We start from the raw sequence: 19,368 nt of genomic DNA, 5'->3' as shown, positions 1-19,368 counted from the left end.
TAAGGTCAGGTTTCTTGATTAGCACAACCAGATAAACAGAGAACATGTCTTTAGTAGAATGATAATTCGTTTGCCTCTACAACAAGCCAGGAGACACATTTTTATTCTCATCCATTCATTCACTCATTCATTCATCAGCCTGTTACAAAATTACGGCACTTAATGGAATGCAATGAAATTTGGTAGAGTTTATGTTCACAAATATGAATGTGCATATTTCACAGTTATTGGGACATATTTTCCCTCCAATTACACTTGACACAAATGTGGTAGGGGGTACTTAGTGTTACCTTCGTCCATATGTATGTCTGGTTAAGTTTTACATAAAGGTCAGCTTTCAGACACTTTGATGGGGCATTCCTGTCCCCTTAACATATTGATAGTTGACAATCTTCTTTTGGTGAGAATATCAATGTTTTAAAAGAACATTTTTATTTTCATGATTGTTGAACAGTTTTTGAAAGTGCTTACAAGAATATAGTTTTGGACATCATTCTGTAATGGTTTTCTTCCAGATATGGAACACTAAAAATCAGCTGATTCGAGAAATGAGTTTTGGTCAACCACTGTATGCTGCCTGTTTTGCAAATGATAGGGGAGATATTCTGTTTGGATTTAAGAAACATTTGTGGTAAGCAATTTCTGAAAATAGAAAAGGTCTTTGCTCGTAAAGGCTGGTTATAATTTTAAGCCAAGAAAAAGATGAAACTTTCAGTCTGCTAAATTGCTGGGAGTTATGCACGTTAGGTTCAACAGAGGTGTACAACATTTGCTAGAATTTATTCATTTATTACCTTTCAGCTAGGTCTCATTCTAATCACTGAATTGCCATTTATTTCTAATTTTTTACTTGGATTGATTTTCTTCTTTTTTATAAAATATAGTTTTTATTGATAATAATATTTACAAACTTTATGGTCTTTCTAAAATGGTAACAAAGTTGATCTGAACATTCCGGTGGCCTAGTGGTTAGAGCATCTTCCTCGGATGTGGGAGATCGTGGGTTCAATCCCTGGCTGAGTCATACCAAAGACTTACAAAAATTATATTTACAGCTGTCTCGCTTAGTGCTCAGCATTAAGAGGTTAGTGTTTGGACTGGTCGGCCTGGTGTCAGGATAATGTTACTGGGTTGGACATCATGTTGCATGACTGTGGCATGATGCCTCACTGCTAGACATCACTACAAACTGCCACACTGCAGAAATCGTAGAGATATGACTGAAAAATTGTCAAAGCTACGTTAACAATCCAAATCACGAACACGCACACAATAGATCTAATGGTTTTTCGGGCCCGTTGTATTTTTCAAGGGAGGCAACTCAAATGATCTAAATATTAGACTTTATAGTAGTTATTTCCCTTGGATCTCACACGGACGGTACTTCTTGAAACAATAGTAGAAAATGCATTTAAAAAGAAATCACAAAACAACATTAATTCCTCAAATACCGTTTTAAATGTGAAATAAATTTTTTGTTGTAACAGAAAATAAAATGTAAAATATAAAGATTATTTTGAGCTGTCTATGACAGTGTGAAGGATCATAAATAGCAATATCTCTAGAGTTGTATTCTTCCATCTGATCTTATGTAATTTAGTATCACTTCATCCCTCGAAGCTGACAGTATTTTCAATAGGCATGATAGGCTTGTGGTTATCATGATGGATTCCTCTGTATGAGTAACATTTAATTCCCAGGCCCGGCAGCTTCAGTTACTATGTTGTGTCCTTAGGCAAGACACTTTATAACTCTTATTGCCCAAGAAAAAGCTAATCAAAATCTCACAACAAAATGCCTTAGAAAAGCCTGAACCCTACCAAGCTAAAATGTTGTTGTTTGATGTGCACTAAAAATTGTTCTTGATACTTTGATTTTATCGACATTTAAGAGGAAGTGTTGATTCACCTAATCATTTAACATCTGAAACGCAAAGTGTTTGATTAGGTTGCACTAGCAAATGATGAAGACACAGGTATCACGTTTATGGCAGCAACATTGTCAGTGTGAAAAATCTTTACTAAAAGTTTTTCAGGTTTTTCAAGGAATCTAAATTTATACTTCAAAGTCTTTTTTTGGCAGATTTAGTTTTAAACAGGACTATCTATATCTATATATATATATATATATATATATATATATATATATATATATATATATATATCTCTCTCTCTCATATACATACATATATATATATATATATATATATATATATTTTTTTTCTTCAGAAACTAAGAAATGCTGAGTTATATTGTAAGGTGCAGCAGTGATACTGTTAGAGATGCACGTCAAATTAAATTAATTTATACATTCTGTGATTTGAAATTTTACTTTTAGAAAGATGGAAGGACTTGACTTTAAAAACATGGTCTTTGGTCATGAAATTACATAACAGTAATGAAGTACATATGCATAATATTTATATTGTTTAATGTAATTAATTATATCATGGCTATTTTATGTTTAATTTTTTTGGTTGAGATTCCTTGAATTAAGTTCCATTGTTCTGAGACACACATTGTAGGATTGAGTCTCTGTATATGACTGTACCAAAAACCTATGACTCCTTGGTTTTGACAGTGAAAGGACGTCAGTAAGTGACCTGATTTTACAGAAACTACAAGTCTTAGATGGTCAAATTCAGTATCATTTGAAGTAGACTAGAATCAGACTCACATTAATATAGGTTTGTGTCAGTGAATTGTCTCAATTAAGCTGTGTAAAAATGCACAATTTTCAGGAAAAGAAAATCTATCCGATTTTGTTGACGTTTTAACATTTTATTGGTATGGTGTTAATTTTCAAGTGGTGTAATAAACTTGAACTCATATCTTGCATGAACCATTTATTTAAGATTGCTAATTTGCAGTTTTAGTGAACTGATATCCTTGTAAATGAACAATCTTGTCAAACCAAAGGTGGGAATGTAGAAACAATGCTGATTTTACAACAATACTGTGTGACTACTCTTGTACTGCATTTCCAGATTTGTTAGAAAATGACCAAAGTACAGAGAATGTTAAACTGTTCAGGTGAGATAACCCATATACGTTTTTTTTTTAAAAATCTTTCTGAGAGTCCATGAATATATGGTAAAGGGTCAGTTACACATTTTTCTCCTCTCTCCTTCAGATTTTCATTCTTTTCCATTCTTTTTCTGGAAACATAAACAGTATTTTGTAACTGCTAGCCCTTAAAGCTCTCATAACATGATTGACTTCCATCACATGGTCCTCCTCAACACTAATAAATGCTATTCACCCAGTGGAACAGAGTTCTTACCACTGACCTCTTATGTTCAAAATGGTGGTTAGTGTTAAAGTTCAGATCTAGTTGGAATAATATCAGAGTAGTCGGAAGAGAGAGTAATACCCTAATGAGAGAGACAAGGAAGGCCATTGAAACTCTGAGTCCATATTGGAACTTTGCCTTTGGACAGAAGGATTTTGTGACATGATCAACATTTAATTGATGTGACTCCAGTCCAGATATCATTCCTCTAATGAAGACCTTGTGATTAGGTCCAAAGATAAGGAGTCATTTAGTTTGCTACAGAAAAAGATAAGGAGTCATTTAGTTTGCTACAGAAAAGATAAGGAGTCATTTAGTTTGCTACAGAAAAAGATAAGGAGTCATTTAGTTTGCTACAGAAAAGTATCTATTCCTGTTCCTTACTAAGAACACACTTGATCTCTTTGAGAGTACATCAGCACTGTCTAGAGTCTCCATGAGAGTACAGCACTGTTTAGAGTGTCATTGTGAGTACATCAGCACTGTCTAGAGTCTTAGTTGGGAGTGCATCAGTACTTCACTATAGCTCTTCTAGAAAAGCAGCAATTAGAAGAGATGTCACTATACCCCAGAAGGTTAATGAATTTCCAAAAGTTACCTGCTTGCTACTTCCTAACCACATATTCTCATTGTTACAAAGAGACTTACACAAATCCTATCCAAAAATGTAAACGTGCAGAAGGTAGCTGACTACTTCCAAAAGCCTAGCCTCAGAGGCAAAATAGTGAAAGGTCCTGAGATCAGCTTGAACCCAGGATTTAAAAATTGCCAGATTTTGGAATTCACAGTTATGTGAAACCTCAAAAAAACCCAAATCTCTGACTTTTACTCACACACTACATAGAGTAGACAAGTATCAGCTTTTCAGAAAGCCAGAAAAACTTTTATGCATAAATCATTTACAGAACTAAAAGTACTGGATTGCAATAAAAGTTGCACTGTTTGCGTTAAAATGGGAAATCTACAGTTTTTAAACACAAGTGCATAAAACCTCAAATATATTGTTTGATTAACTCTTTACCTTCTGCAAGTACTTGCTGCCCTGGCTACTAAGCCTGATTAGCAGCCTGCCTTCTAGCAGCTGTTTGTAGGCTGAACCCCAGAGCATCATAATAGCTGCCTGAGTGAGAACTTCTTGAGTTATTTACTTGCTGTCTACACTTTCTGTATTAATTTTGTCCCATGCAAACTATGTAATTTAATGTAAAATAAAATTTTAAATACTTACCAATGTTTTGTGCCACTCATTTCTACCAACAAGTACATATAATCCGCAGGAATCAATGTTTATATTCACATATTTATAATAAAAAAATATATCTCATTGTTATGTGTTTAAAATGTATATTAGATTACTTTTCTCACCACTATTTTGTACACCAATATGTCCACTATTTTATTGCAGATTTGGTAATTTTTCATGATACTGCCTGAAGCACGTAAAAAGAAATCTATTTCCTGTGCATTTTCTTCTAAAATAAATGCTGGCCCTGAAACTGCTGTAAAGTCATCCACATTAACCGGTCTCACGTGTTTCGACCAGATTTGATTGTCTCGTGTTTCAGATAAATCTGAAATGTCAGGTGTCGAAACAGGACTTATACTAATGTCCAATCCTTCATCTTGAATCTGGTTAAAATCAATATCATCACTTTCAAATCCTTCAAAACTTCCATCAGAATCGGCGTCGGAATACATGAATGTTGACATTTTGTTTTACTGTCACCATTGACCTCGTTTTCAATAGAATTTCCCGCTTATATGCTGTAAAACTACTAATAGAATACGTTCATCATTTTATGTAAGGACTATTTTCATTGGCTAAATATTATAAAAGAGAACATGTTTCTAATTTCATCCAATACAAAGCTTTAATATGAAACGTGTATATGCGTATCTGGGGTTTCCCAACCCTTATCCGGAAACGCATGTATGAGCCAGCCGGGACAGAGAGACTATTATTAGCAGCTTGTATATGCGTCTCTGTGGTTACAAGGCTATTTTTATGGTTGCATATATACGTTAGCAGAAGGTAAAGAGTAAACTCATTAACCCCTGGTGCCGCATTTACGTGGCAGGAGGTAGTAGCCTACTGCCGAGCTCTGTAGCATCAAGGTCATGTATGATACACTAAAATGGGTGGTATTATAGAAAGGTAGACAGATGTAGCTCTACAATGATGCCAAATAATCTGGACGTTTTAGCCCTACAAAATACAGAGGGAAAAACCTAATTTTTTGGACCGATTTTTTTTTCTTTGCCTAAAACTCGCCTGTGGTCAGAATCCGATTTTGATTCCTGATTTTAGATTCTTTGGCCTCAGATCTAAGGCAGACTGGTCTGAAATGCACACAGACAGGTGAACCTTTGCAAAAAGTAGGAAAAGGTGGGCATTTGGAATAAAAAAAGAACTCCAACTTTTACCCATCTGCTCATGCGCGAGCAAAGTAACCAAAGGAAAATTATGTTTCTAACACAGCTAGGCATTAGGCTAGTGGAAAATCTGTTGGAAGTCGATGTATTAGGATGTATTCAGAAATAGTCTCCAAAATGTGTTTCCTACTCGCATTTCAGGCGAAAATGACAAAGACCTCCAGGGGTTAATGAGTTAATAGGTGCATTTTGATGACATCACCAAATTTGAATATTCCTTGCATTTTTAATCACTTGTGCATTAACATTCCACATAAATTACAAATTTAGCCATTCCTTGTCAATTTGTTAAAAAATTCCAAAATCCTTGTTAAGAGGTCATTGTGCCACATATTAAATTGTTAATTTACTCACCGTTTCATATGCAGTGGATATTATGTAGGTAAGTCCCAATTTATAATTAAAAGCTGGTGATATCTGCAAAAGAAGGATACCCCCAGTGTCTAAACATTTCAACCAATCTAATCACAAACTGTGCTCGGTATCAAATAAGTGAAATTATTTTGTCTGACCATGACATTTTAGTTTTAACACTGAGAGTAAAAAGAAAATATTTTTGGCTACACAAATAACACCCTTCAGGTTGGATAGGGATTGACACCTCTGTTTAAACTGGGGTCCAGGCATTTCATTTTAATACATATAATCAGTTATGCTACTGCTCGTTCATTTATGTTCAGTTCTGACATTTGGTACACTGCTTTATATGTTATATGATTTCATGTCCTGAAATACTGAATACATTTGTTGTGCTTTTAAAAGTAATGCTATGACCTTGTTCTTGTGACAGATTAAGTAACTGTCTTGTTTGCTTGTGGATTAGCAAGAGTTGAACTGGATATGTACTTGAGTAAATAAAAGAAAATGTTTGATAAGAAAATATAAATTTGTTGTGATTGTGAAACTGTTCATGACACATTCTGTGTCATAAATACTTGAGCTGAATATATTGGTGAAGTTGAAATTGACAGGGGTGGGTCTGGGGTGAAAATATTTAGCCAGAGAGGCAGAACACTTTGCACACCCATGGAATGGGTAATTTTACCAGTGAAACAAAAACAATGTAGAATGAATGAAGAAGGAATGTGAACATAATGCATATACATGCCAACCATTATGCTTTTGGCATAATTATTACTTTTTCACCAAATTACATGTTCTGCTAGACTGTATATGAATTACACTCTATTGCTGCATTAAAAAATAAATAAAAATGGAGCAATAAAAAGTTATATGTATCATTTTTATTATCATTTTTTTAATTCCACTCACTTAAATTTTAGAATATTAAAAAGGTGAGTGCTATTTTAGAATAGCATAAGAGTACTTTCCTTATTTTCTATTTATAGAAACTGTATATATGACCCATTTCCAAGAAAAAAAATGGGTTTCTTTAAAATTGCATGTTGCCTAACAGATTCATTTTATTTATAAGGTAGGTAGTTAGTAAACCAGTCTTTGCTTTTAAAGAAAATGGCTCTAGATGTAAGGTAAAACACTTTACAGCATGAGTTGTGGATGTTATGTAATGGAAAATGTTACAGCAGATAGATCTATTCAAACTTCTGAACTTGTCATATCAGAAAAAAAAAGACAAATGAACACCACTTTACGAACTTTAAAAGAAGAATATGAGAATAATAAAATGCAGCACTCTGAACACCTGACCATGATCATTGCAGAATTCCAGTTCATGATCATTCAGTAAAAGTTACACATGTAAACTAGTTGAAATGATTGCTGAATATAAATAATTTTCAGTATATTTTGTTTTTGTTTTCTGGTTCTAATCATATGGATTTTGCCTTTTGTGACAAGAATTTTGGCCAGCTGCAGAACCAGGTTAGTAGTTAAAATGTATTTTTAATATATGATGTAATTCAGGCATGTAATGTATAGATTGCACTTTTTACGCCCAAATTATACTTTTTTGCCAATTGTAATAGCAATAACTTCACTTACACTTCTCTGAGGTTTGGCATGTATGAATGCAGAATAAATACAAATGAAAAGATGAATGCATTTTGAAGTTCACAAATACAGAAAAGCAGAACTATGAGTGATAAACAAAGATAAAATGTTACACAAATGCAATTAATCCATGGGTTTGAAAATTGATTGCTGTCAAGTCTCTACCAAATTTCCATTGTTGAAAGCCCTTTTGCATCATTATGGAGTCTCAGATTCATTACACTGACAGACCATATCTCAGCCTTTACAAGTGTCAGTATTGTTCTTATCCAGGCAGAGATAAACATGCACATCATCACCAGTAGTTGTGTCTGTAAATAAAAAATCAGTCCCACATTAGTGGGAAGGTGATCATAGCAGTCACTTTTCCAGTTGTGGTGGCATCAACACATCCTGAAATAATAAAAAAATTCATAATTTTATGTTTGTAATTGGTACAGTCAGATATGGAGACTAGTCATTCTTCTAGTGGCCTTTTGTAAGAAGCATGTCCCACAGAGGTGGTTCATTGTCATAAATGCTTCATTTTTACTCTTGTAATAGTGTATTATGATACAGACTGAAACTATCAATACAGAATGATAGTAGAACGAAACATAAGTAAATTATATAAACTGTCTAAATATAAACATTTTCTTGTTGTCTTTCTGTCCTTTTGAATGAAGTAAACAGAAGTGAATTCCACTTAGAATATGTATACAGTCTCCTTATACACTGTACCTACTACTGTACAGCCACCTAATTAACTTCTAAACACACACTCTTTTTAAATCAAGATAAATTTAGTCTATTATTAGATAGACATTATGAATCCTTGAAAATATTTTTCAGTAAATATATTTTGTATGTTCTGATTAGATAAACCTTACTGTTTTTTGTATTTGCATACCTTCCTCATCCTGTAAATTGAATATTAATCTACCTCCTTGGTGATGAGCCCAAGTGTGCGGATCTAACACCCACCAGTTACTCCATCAAGTTGTATCCCTGTCGCTCTCGCAGAGGGGCAATTGCTGTCATCGCAAAGAACTCCATGATCAAACATCTTAACCACACCACATCCTTCAATTTCTACCACACATTGTTTTAAATAGTCCAAACCACACTCCCACTCGAACAAAGGTCTGTCCATTTTTTCAGTCTCTATTGCCCTCCTCCAAATAGAAAAGCAAGCTGACTGATTCTTTCTTTTTGGAGCAGTTTCTTGATCTCCTGGAGTATGGAAATACGATAGGTGACAACCTGTTTATTCTTGGTGATTTCAGCTTTCACTTTGACTGTCCTGAAAACCCATACACATCAAAACTCCTAGATTTCATTCATGTTTTCAACCTCAAACAGTCAGTTGACCAACCCATCCATAAACATGGACATATTTTAGAATGGATTTTTCATATCAGTCCCTAACCTTCCACCTTTATTTACTACTAAGAGAAACCTCTGTATGATAAATAGAACCAAGAATCCCAACTTGTAGCTCATCTGAATTCAAACAGGCTTTTTAGCAGTGTACAGTCTGCATATCGCCCTTGCCACAGTACTGAAACTACTCTTCTGAAAGTAGTTAATGACCTCTCTGCTTTGGATAGTGGAATTATTACAGTCTTCACCGCCTTGATTTGTCTGCAGCATTTGATACAATAGACCATGATATATTACTTCATCATCACCAGCATGTATTTGGCATTCATAATACAGCCTTACTGTGGTTAAAGTCCTACTTGGTCAACAGGACACAAATTGTGTCTGCAAATGGAATCACTCCAGTCCAGTTGATCTATGTTGTGGTGTTCCACAGGGGTCAGTTCTTCAACCTGTTCTCTTCATTCTATACACTCAGCCACTCTCAAGTATCATATATCATCATCCAGTGACTCACCAATTGTATGCTGATGACAGCCAAATATACAAATCTAACCACCCAACTGAAGTTGATACTACCATCCAAGGTTTAGAGAGGTGCATTTCTGATATGAAATCATGGTTGACATGTAACAAACTGCAGATGAATGATGATAAAACTGAGTCGATTCTGATCACAACACAAAGACTTTCTTATTCATATCTTTTTCCTCAGACAATAAATATCAGCAACACCAAAATTAAATTCACAGTCGGTGTGAAACCTAGGTGCTACTCTCGTCAGTAATCTCACATTGCACCAACATGTCATGAACATATGCAAGGCTGTATATCTTGAGCTGAGAATAGATGCATCAGCTCCATTAGCAAATATCTTTCAGTTGATGCCACTAAAACACTTGTGTGTTCATTAGTACTTTCAAGACTGGACTATTGTAACTCAATTCTGTCTGGTTCATCTCAGTATCTACTCCAGAAACTTCAAAAAGTTCAAAACACAGCTGCTCGGATCATACTTACACATGCCTGCTGCTCTGTACCCTACACTGGCTATCCATTCGATCCAGAATCAAACACAAAATTTGTTCAGTGTGCTAAGTTTCACTAACAGACTCCAGTCCAACATACCTATCCAACCTCGCCCATGTATACACACCAGCAAGATATTTACGCTCCTCTTCTGACAATGATATATTCATTATTCCCACTATGAAAACAAAGTCATATGGATAATGTTCTCTTGCATAACAGGGCCCAGCAATGTGGAACAAATTGCCCACTGACTTAGATACAAAGATACAGTGATCTCATTCAAGAGTGCTCTTAAAACTCCTATTTTAGCCATGTACCTCTGTACCTCACAGACTCCAGTCCAACATACCTATCCAACTTCGCCCATGTATACACACCAGCAAGATATTTACGCTCCTCTTCTGACAATGATATATTCATTATTCCCACTATGAAAACAAAGTCATATGGATAATGTTCTCTTGCATAACAGGGCCCAGCAATGTGGAACAAATTGCCCACTGACTTAGACACAAAGATACAGTGATCTCATTCAAGAGTGCTCTTAAAACTCCTATTTTAGCCATGTTCTCTTGCATAACAGGGCCCAGCAATGTGGAACAAATTGCCCACTGACTTAGACACAAAGATACAGTGATCTCATTCAAGAGTGCTCTTAAAACTCCTATTTTAGCCATGTACCTCTGTACCTCACAGACTCCAGTCCAACATACCTATCCAACTTCGCCCATGTATACACACCAGCAAGATATTTACGCTCCTCTTCTGACAATGATATATTCATTATTCCCACTATGAAAACAAAGTCATATGGATAATGTTCTCTTGCATAACAGGGCCCAGCAATGTGGAACAAATTGCCCACTGACTTAGACACAAAGATACAGTGATCTCATTCAAGAGTGCTCTTAAAACTCCTATTTTGACTGCAAGAACAAACTTAAAGACCTAATAATGTTTTCTGCCATAAACATTGTCAGCATGTTTTATGTTTCCTAATTACATTGTGTTTGTTTTTGGTAATCATATCATTATATATTTTTTTTATGTTTTAGGCATTGTCTAATGTTGTAAAGCGCTTAGAGCTTCTAAAGATTAGGCGCTATACAAAGTCCTCATTATTGTTATTGAGGTTGAGGTTGAGCATGTTATTGGAGCTCATGGAGCAGCAGAGTAGTCATTTTGAGTATCATCCTCTTTGCCCTGAGTGACATCATGAGATATGAACAAAGGGTTCATGAATGTGTTAAGTATACATATTCCTTTGTAAGATTGCTAATCATCCCACAATTTTCAGGAGCACGTTTATTTTCTGTATGAATTTTACGTAAGTCTGCTAAATATTTGTGTGTTTTATATTTATTTGGCTTTCTTTGATAAATATCTTGCCCAGAAACTTCATTATTTATTATTTATGCCCAGAGAAGAGAATGGGCATCACTTCTTGTTGTTTTTAATCCACTTGATATTGTAAAACTGGTATTGTAATTGATGCAGATTAATGATAAAGAGCAAAGGGGGACCAGCAGTACAGTAATTAGTACTGGTAACCAAAGCCAATATAAGGGTTTAAACAGTTGAGGTAACTGGTTTTGTTTGTTGTTGGAAACCAAAGACTAATTTATCAACTGCTGGCATAATCAAATAGAGACACCAAGATGACAGCTGTTTAAGAATGAATATGGGTGATATGTTGACATTACATTTTGCTTTAAGCTGAAATGCAAAACTAAAAACGGATCATCAGTGATCTGTGAGTAGTTCATCTATATATCCGAATTTTAAGTTATATAAAAGGCTTTCTTTAGCGACTATATGATAGTATTGTGAACACATACCATGGTATTTTATAAATATTCATAAAATATTCGAGTTAACATGGATTACATACCATTGTAAGATCAATTATATCAGTGGAAAAGATCTACTGGTAATTGATAAAGTGCGACAACCAATATACTGGTAAATGCAATATTGATGGACCTGTGGCTCACATGTGATCAGGAAGAATTATTTAGGGTATAAAAAGATGAAGAAAGCAAATTTATTTTGTATCTAATTTAGAAACAAAAAATATGCTGTGCATCAGTACAATACATCATAGAGTGAGTATAGACCATAAGTGTGCTATGTGGCCTGTGAATTGTGAACTCATTGGTAGTAATTGTTTTCTTTTGTTTCATATTTGAGAAATCAGAAAATACAAGCAGAATGGATATAAAATAATGATAAAACATACAAATATCAAAACAGTCATATTAATGTATAACAATTTATTGATATAATAATTGAACAAGAATCGGTACAGATATGGGACCTGTTTTTGAATTTGCTGATTACAGCACAATTTCACTGACATACTGGTAATCCATATATAAGACGATGCAGTTTCAGTGAGATAGTCCATATACAAGTCAATTCAGAGTATAAGACAAACCCTGCCTTTCAGGTAAAAAAAACTATTGACTTTTAGGCCAGCAAATATGGTACTAAAAAATATTTAGATTTTGTTTTTATTATATACATATTTTTAAAGGCAAAAACCCTTGATCTGCATGGATTTTTTCCTCCACTGTGTTTGATGGCTGCATTACTACAGCAATAAAAGTTCTGAAATGTTACAATAATTTGAGGACATAAACTTTTATTTACAAATACAGCTTGTGCATAATGCTTCACCTGTGAATTTTGTCAAATGAATTACAGTTTTCATATGATAATGAAAAGACTTGTTTTCTATTTACACATTTCTTGCACAGATTTGTATGTTGAGCATTGCCAGGTGGGGAGGAGTGTACTATAGAAATATCACAGAGCAGTAATATCCAGAGACATTGGAGCATAATGTGAATTGTGTGGCCCCGGCAGACTTGTAGTCTAATTCAGTAACAGATTCTATACTTAAATTTTGGTTGTCACCTATTTTTGGTTTGCAATCAACACTCATCTCAACCCGATTTCTTCAAACATGATGATGATCACGATGATGAGAGTTAAAATTGCTACTTAAATAATTTTATACTTGTTTAATTAAGAATTCCTTGTTAATTTGTACTGTTTGTTGTAGAGTGTAAGAGGTACTGTATAGGTGACACTTACTATCAAACAGAAACAGCTCATGTATTAGTTCAGTCACTGAAAAATTTGCAGTTTATTTTTGAGAACTATTTTTGAAAAGTTAGACTAATGCTTTGTGTTGTTTGGAGTTTGATTTTAGGCCATTTGTTTATGTTTGGTGTTATATTAATATCCAAGCCAATACATTCTTCCATGTTACTTAGATTAAACTCTTTAGACTTGCTATTATCCAAATTGGAATCCATCTTTGTTTACCTGAACTACATATGCGGCTCTTTAAAGAGCAGAAAAGCCTTTCTTCTGTGTAGAGTTAGCCTTTCATGGTACAAACGGAGTAACCTGTCCTTTTATTGGTTCTGATAATCAAAAAAATGTATACTTCTTTACTTTCAACCAATCAACATTAAGTTAACAATGGGCAGAACATGTCAACTTATTAATGTTGATCTTTGTAGCCCACTCAAAACAGCATGGTAACCCAGTTTTGGGTTCTGACCCTTGAGTTAAGAACCACTGGAATGAAACATATATGCTTGTTTTTTTATATTTTGCTAATTGAATAAAATGTATCTGCTTGGTTATAGAAATTTTCTCATCAAATAAAACATCTTCTTGGTTATTGAATTTAGGTCATCGTGAAAAACACATCTGCATGGTTATTTAATTTAGGCCATTGAATAAAACACATCTTCTTGGTTATTTAATTTAGGTCATTGAAAAAAACACATCTGCATGGTTATTTAATTTAGGTCAATGAATAAAACACATCTTGGTTATTTAATTTAGGTCATTGAAAAAAACACATCTGCATGGTTATTTAATTTAGGTCATTGAATAAAACATATCAGCATGGTTATTGAATTTTGGTCATTGAATACAACATATCTGCTTGGTTATTGAATTTTGGTCATTGAATACAACATATCTGCTTGGTTATTTAAAACAGCTCATTAAATAAAATGTACCTTCATGGTTATTTAACTTGGCTCATATCTGCTTGGTCATTTAAATAGAAGACTGAAATTTGTTACTAATGTCAGTAATTGACATATCAGGACCTTCTATACATGCTAAATTTCTACAATATTTCTACATGTATTTTGAATAGATTCAGTAAGTAAATAAACATGTCTGCAGGATTGGCAGATCTTTCCAGTATAAATTAGTTAGTATCAGATCTTGCTATCAATTTTCATAAACAAGCTGTGGATAGTCATTTCCAACAACATACCGTAGTTTAGCTTTAATTAATTTTATTCTACGGCCAAAGATATAAAAACTAATATGGTTCATTATGGTATTCATTTGGCTCAGTTTTATGAATAAGTTTGGTTTCTGTGACATACCAGCACAATTACAGTGGTCGTTATGTTCAGTTACAATGGCTTTATATTTGGAACAATGCCCTTTGTATCAACAGTATTATTTACATGCAATTAAATACAGTGAAAATAATTGTTTACTCCAGTTGCTTCAGGAATTTAAGTACAGAACAATATGTAAACAGTGAACTTAACACCTTGTTTAATCATCCATATAGGAATATTTTGAATTTAGCTTTATCTGCATGTGATTAAAATAAATATTGGTTCTAATTGGTGTTTATTTTTTTACTTGACTTTACTTTCATATATTTATTCCTATTGATCTGGATTCATGTCTTCTCATCTGTTTATTATTATAATATTTACTTACTTTTTTGATCACTCTGGTGGCCTAGTGGTTAGAGCATCTGCCTTGGATGTGGGAAGTTATGGGTTCGAACCCCAGCCGAGTCATACCAAAGACTTATAAAAATGGTACTAACAGCTGCATTGCTTGGCGCTCAGCATTAAGAGTTTAGTGTTGGGACTGGCCAGCCTGGTGTCAGGATAATGTGACTGGGTGGGACATAATGCTAGATGTCTGCAACATGATGCCCCAGTTCTAGACATCACTATAAATTGCCACACTGCAGACATTGTAGCATTATGACTGAAAAATTGCTAAAGCTACATTAAACATCCAAATCACAAACACACACTTGTTTTTATATTATAAGATTTATGAAAATAAAGAACTTAATATTTTGACCAAAGGCTGGGCAGTGATGAGCAAGACTATTTGAGAACTTGTACTTATAATTTTTAATTTGTTGAGAAGTATTTTTTCAGAAAACTGGAAGGATATACCTGGCTGACAGTGAAGAATTAGATTTTCAGTTATTTTTTGTTCATCTCATCCAGCAGTCATTTCTTTTGACCTAACGTAATTTTGAAGTGTTTGTCTTGGAGTAGTAACTCATATGATTGGTATTGTGTACAAAGAACGAACATTTAACCAAAAGGATCTGTTCATATGGATTGAAAAGATGATGTATTTCATGCACAACCTATGATATTACAGGTAGATATGCCTCTTTACCTGATCAACTTTAGGGCATAATGCATGCTACAGTCAATCCCACTACAGTAGTCACCTGCATATACACCAGCTGCATGTGCATAAAGGTCATGAAAAATATGATCCAAGTTGCACAGGTTTATTCACATTTACCCGTAAACAATGAACTTGGTCTGTAAAGGACACTCAAAAGAATCACAAGATTTTTTTCTTTATGGACAAGCATTCTTTTTGTAAAGGTGAAATATATATGCCAATTTAAGAAGATAAGTTTATAGGCTTGCTTCTTAAGAGTACGTGTCCTTCTGTTTGGAGCTGTCTGATTAAGCAGGTTTCACTGTAAAAGAGCACATAATTTTGAAGGTTAGTTTCTGAAAGCAAACATTGGTAGCGTTTTTGATTGACAGATTTCTCTTGAGAATTGTCCAGTATAGGTATGTCTGAGAAAAGTGAAATAAAAGATATTGAAATAAAATAAATAGAAATGCATGTACTTGGATGTCCAAAATAAAACTGACATGTAGTATGGGTTGTCTTTATTTTCTGAAGTAGGGAGGTGACTTTAAGAGAGTAGACAGGGTAAGTCATTGTGAGGGCATTATCTTAATTAACAGCTCTTGTTAATGTAGTCATGGATAGAACCCAAAATAGATGCGGAATATGTCTGGCTCCCAAATTCTGTTAACACCCATTTTAATTAAACTGACTGATATAATGTTTTATATATATATTTTCAGACCCTGTTTCTTTTTTCACATAAAAAATTATTTGCCAAAGTAATATTTTAATGCCTTGCAGTTGTTGGACAAAATCGTACAATCAGGGGTTCATATCATTGCTGATAATTTGCCTACAAATGAGAGATGTACTCTGTGTGTGTGTGTGTGTGTGTGTGTGTGTGTGTGTGAATAAGCAGCAAAACAAAGAATAAGTCACTGTGATCAAAGGAGAATCATTAGTTGTCTCATTTTCAATTAAAAGGCATTATGTTTGCCAATAATTATAGTTTTTTCACTTGGTCATGAAAGAAGAAATATTCCACATGATAATGAATTTTCAGGTAACTGAAACAATTTTAAATCCTTTTTGTCATTTGTCATGAAATATTCATCCCAGTGTTGTTTTGATATGACAGTCATTTTGTGCAGGCTGCCACATGACAAAAAGTAAGTTCATTGTTCTGGCTCATTGGGATTAGAAAAAGAAAACGATTTTGCATAAAAAATGTTGTTAAAGAATAAGTTCCTTGACCAAACTTCATTGATGGTGATAAGGAAACCTTCAGATATTTGGGTCTGCTGAGAGATCACAGTGAAGATAAAACTAATAAGAAAACAATGGTTTCTGCATAGTTAATTTAGTTCAAGGCTGCATGCCTTTACCAAGGATCAGTGAAATCTGTTTCTCAGAAGTGTCAGCTAGGCTCTACTGGTACCCATGTAGAGGACTATTAAACACTGGGTTGGCATATAATAATGTACCATTCACAGTACTCTTTCCTTTGATTCAAGGTGTGTGAACATCATGAAAGTCAGCATATTGAATATCTAACAGGTAACTTATCAAGCTTTGGTCAGTTGATCTGCTATGGGCAGTTGCTTTTTAACATTAAAAGAACATTTGTATTAATCAGTTTGGGCAAAATGTCAAGGGTCAGTGTACAACAAATTGGATGGATGGTCCTTGGCTAGTTAGGATGGTTATAATTATGGCTGCTGTTAAAAAATAGAAAGCTAAATAAAAACTCATGAAAACAATGCTAAATAGAATTGGATCAAAATAATTTAACAGAAGCAATCTCACATTAATGTTATTAAGCTTGATTTTTAATTTGCACTGGACTTCCAGGTAGGTAATATTGTTTAGCCCTGAATTATGATTATAGTCTTATCATAGTTAATCACATTCTTATATTTATATTAATTGGTTGGTATTTAATGGCACATAAAGACATGAAAGGTTACATTATCCCTAGGCAATAGGATTAAAGTGTCTTACTCTTCTTGACATGGTCTTGGCAGTATTCAAACCTAGACCTTTCTGGTTCCAAGTCCGATACCCTAACATATGAGCCATTGCAGCCCCCATCATTATATTAAGACCACACCAAACTAAATTGGAAAATTTAATGAAATAAAAAGAGATTTCAAAAAACAACAACACCCTCACCATATTTTTTGTGTTTTTCTTCATAAAATAAGGGGGATATTAAATTAGGTCTATCCATCCATCCCACTTTCATTTTTGTGGTTACTCCCATTATTATTTGATTTCAGCCATATTTGGTATGCAGTTTGATAATGATAAGACCTTATTAGAGGAGCTGGACTATTAGCCTTTTACATAATGATAATAATAATAATAATAATAATAATAATGAGGACTTTGTATAGTGCCTGATCTTTAGAAGCTCTAAGCGCTTTACAACATTAGACAACACCTATAAGATAAGAAACATAATAATATTATTACAAAAACAAACAACATGAAATTAGAAAAACATTAAAAAATAAAAAACATGCTGAGAATATTTCAGGTAGGAAACATTATTAGGTCTTTAAGTTTGTTCTTGCTGTCGAAATAAGTGAGTTTTGAGAGCCCTCTTGAATGTGATCACTGTGTCTTTGTGTCTAAGTTCAGTGGGCTGCTTCATTCCACATTGCTGGGCCCTGGTATGCAAAAGAACGCTGTCCATATGACTCTTGTTTTCGTAGTGGGAATAATGAGTATACGATTGTCAGAAGAGGAGCGTAAGTATCTTGCTGGTGTGTACACATGGGTGAGGTCAGATAGGTATGTTGGACTAGAGTCCGACAGTGAAATGTAGCACAGAGAACAAATTTTGTGTTTAATTCTGGATCGAATGGATAGCCAGTGTAGGGTACAGAGCAGTGGGGTGGTGTGCTGTGATTGTGGTACTCTGAGTATGATCCGAGTAGCTGTGTTTTGAATCTTTTGAAGTTTCTGGAGCAGATATTGAGATGAACCAGACAGAATTGAGTTACAATAGTCCAGTCTTGAAAGTACTAATGATTGCACAAGTGTTTTAGTGGCATCAACTGAAAGATATTTGCAAATGGAGCTGATGCATCTCAGCTCAAGATATGCAGCCTTGCATATGTTCATGACATGTTGGTGCATTGTGAGAGTACTGTCCAGAGTAACACCTAGGTTTCATACTGATTGTGTGAATTTAATGTTGGTGTTGCTGATGTTTATTGTTTGAGGTAAAGGATGTGAATGAGAAAGTCTTTGTGTTGTGATCAGAGTGGCCTCAGTTTTATCATTATTCATCTGCAGCTTGTTACATGTCATCCATGATTTCACATCAGAAATGCACCTCTCTACACCTTGGATGGTAGCATCAACTTCAGTTGTGTGGCTAGATTTGTATATTTGGGTGTCATCAGTGTACAATTGGTGAGACACTGGATGATGATCTATGACACTTGAGAGCGACTGAGTGTACAGAATGAAGAGAACAGGTCCAAGAACACCACAACATACATCAACTGGGCTGGATTGTATTCCATATCAGAGTTATAGCCCCTGATTAACAACCCAGCCACCTTAATTTCCTCCCATAGTTATTTGTGCATTTCAACTAAAATTTTGGTAGGCAGTTTGACATTTATTGGGCCTTGAAAAGGTTTGTCAACCTTCAAAATCAGCTGTTAACAGAGTTATAGCCCCTAATTCATGGACCCATCCATTTTTGATCTTTGCTTATAGTAACTCTATTATATATGATTGGATTTTATATCTGCTGACAGAATGATATGGATAGGACTTTGGCTGTGGGTAACTATCTGCATTTTT

The 19,368-nt window shown here is 34.3% G+C and overlaps 1 protein-coding gene across 1 annotated transcript in view; it reads left to right on the top strand.

Moving 5' to 3' along the window:
• Nucleotides 1–19,368, top strand: part of LOC149790401 (uncharacterized) — a 263,333-nt gene that overhangs the window by 47,415 nt on the left and 196,550 nt on the right. The window contains exon 10 of the mRNA XM_089972455.1: nt 516–631. Within this exon, the coding sequence (XP_089828581.1) occupies nt 516–631 (116 nt within the window). The remainder of the gene's footprint in view (nt 1–515; nt 632–19,368) is intronic.

This window comes from Sinohyriopsis cumingii, chromosome 10 (genome assembly GCF_028554795.1).
Source record: "Sinohyriopsis cumingii isolate HCF-2022 chromosome 10, ASM2855479v2, whole genome shotgun sequence".
NCBI lineage: Eukaryota > Metazoa > Mollusca > Bivalvia > Unionida > Unionidae > Sinohyriopsis > Sinohyriopsis cumingii.
This window is presented reverse-complemented; position numbering and strand designations above follow the sequence as displayed.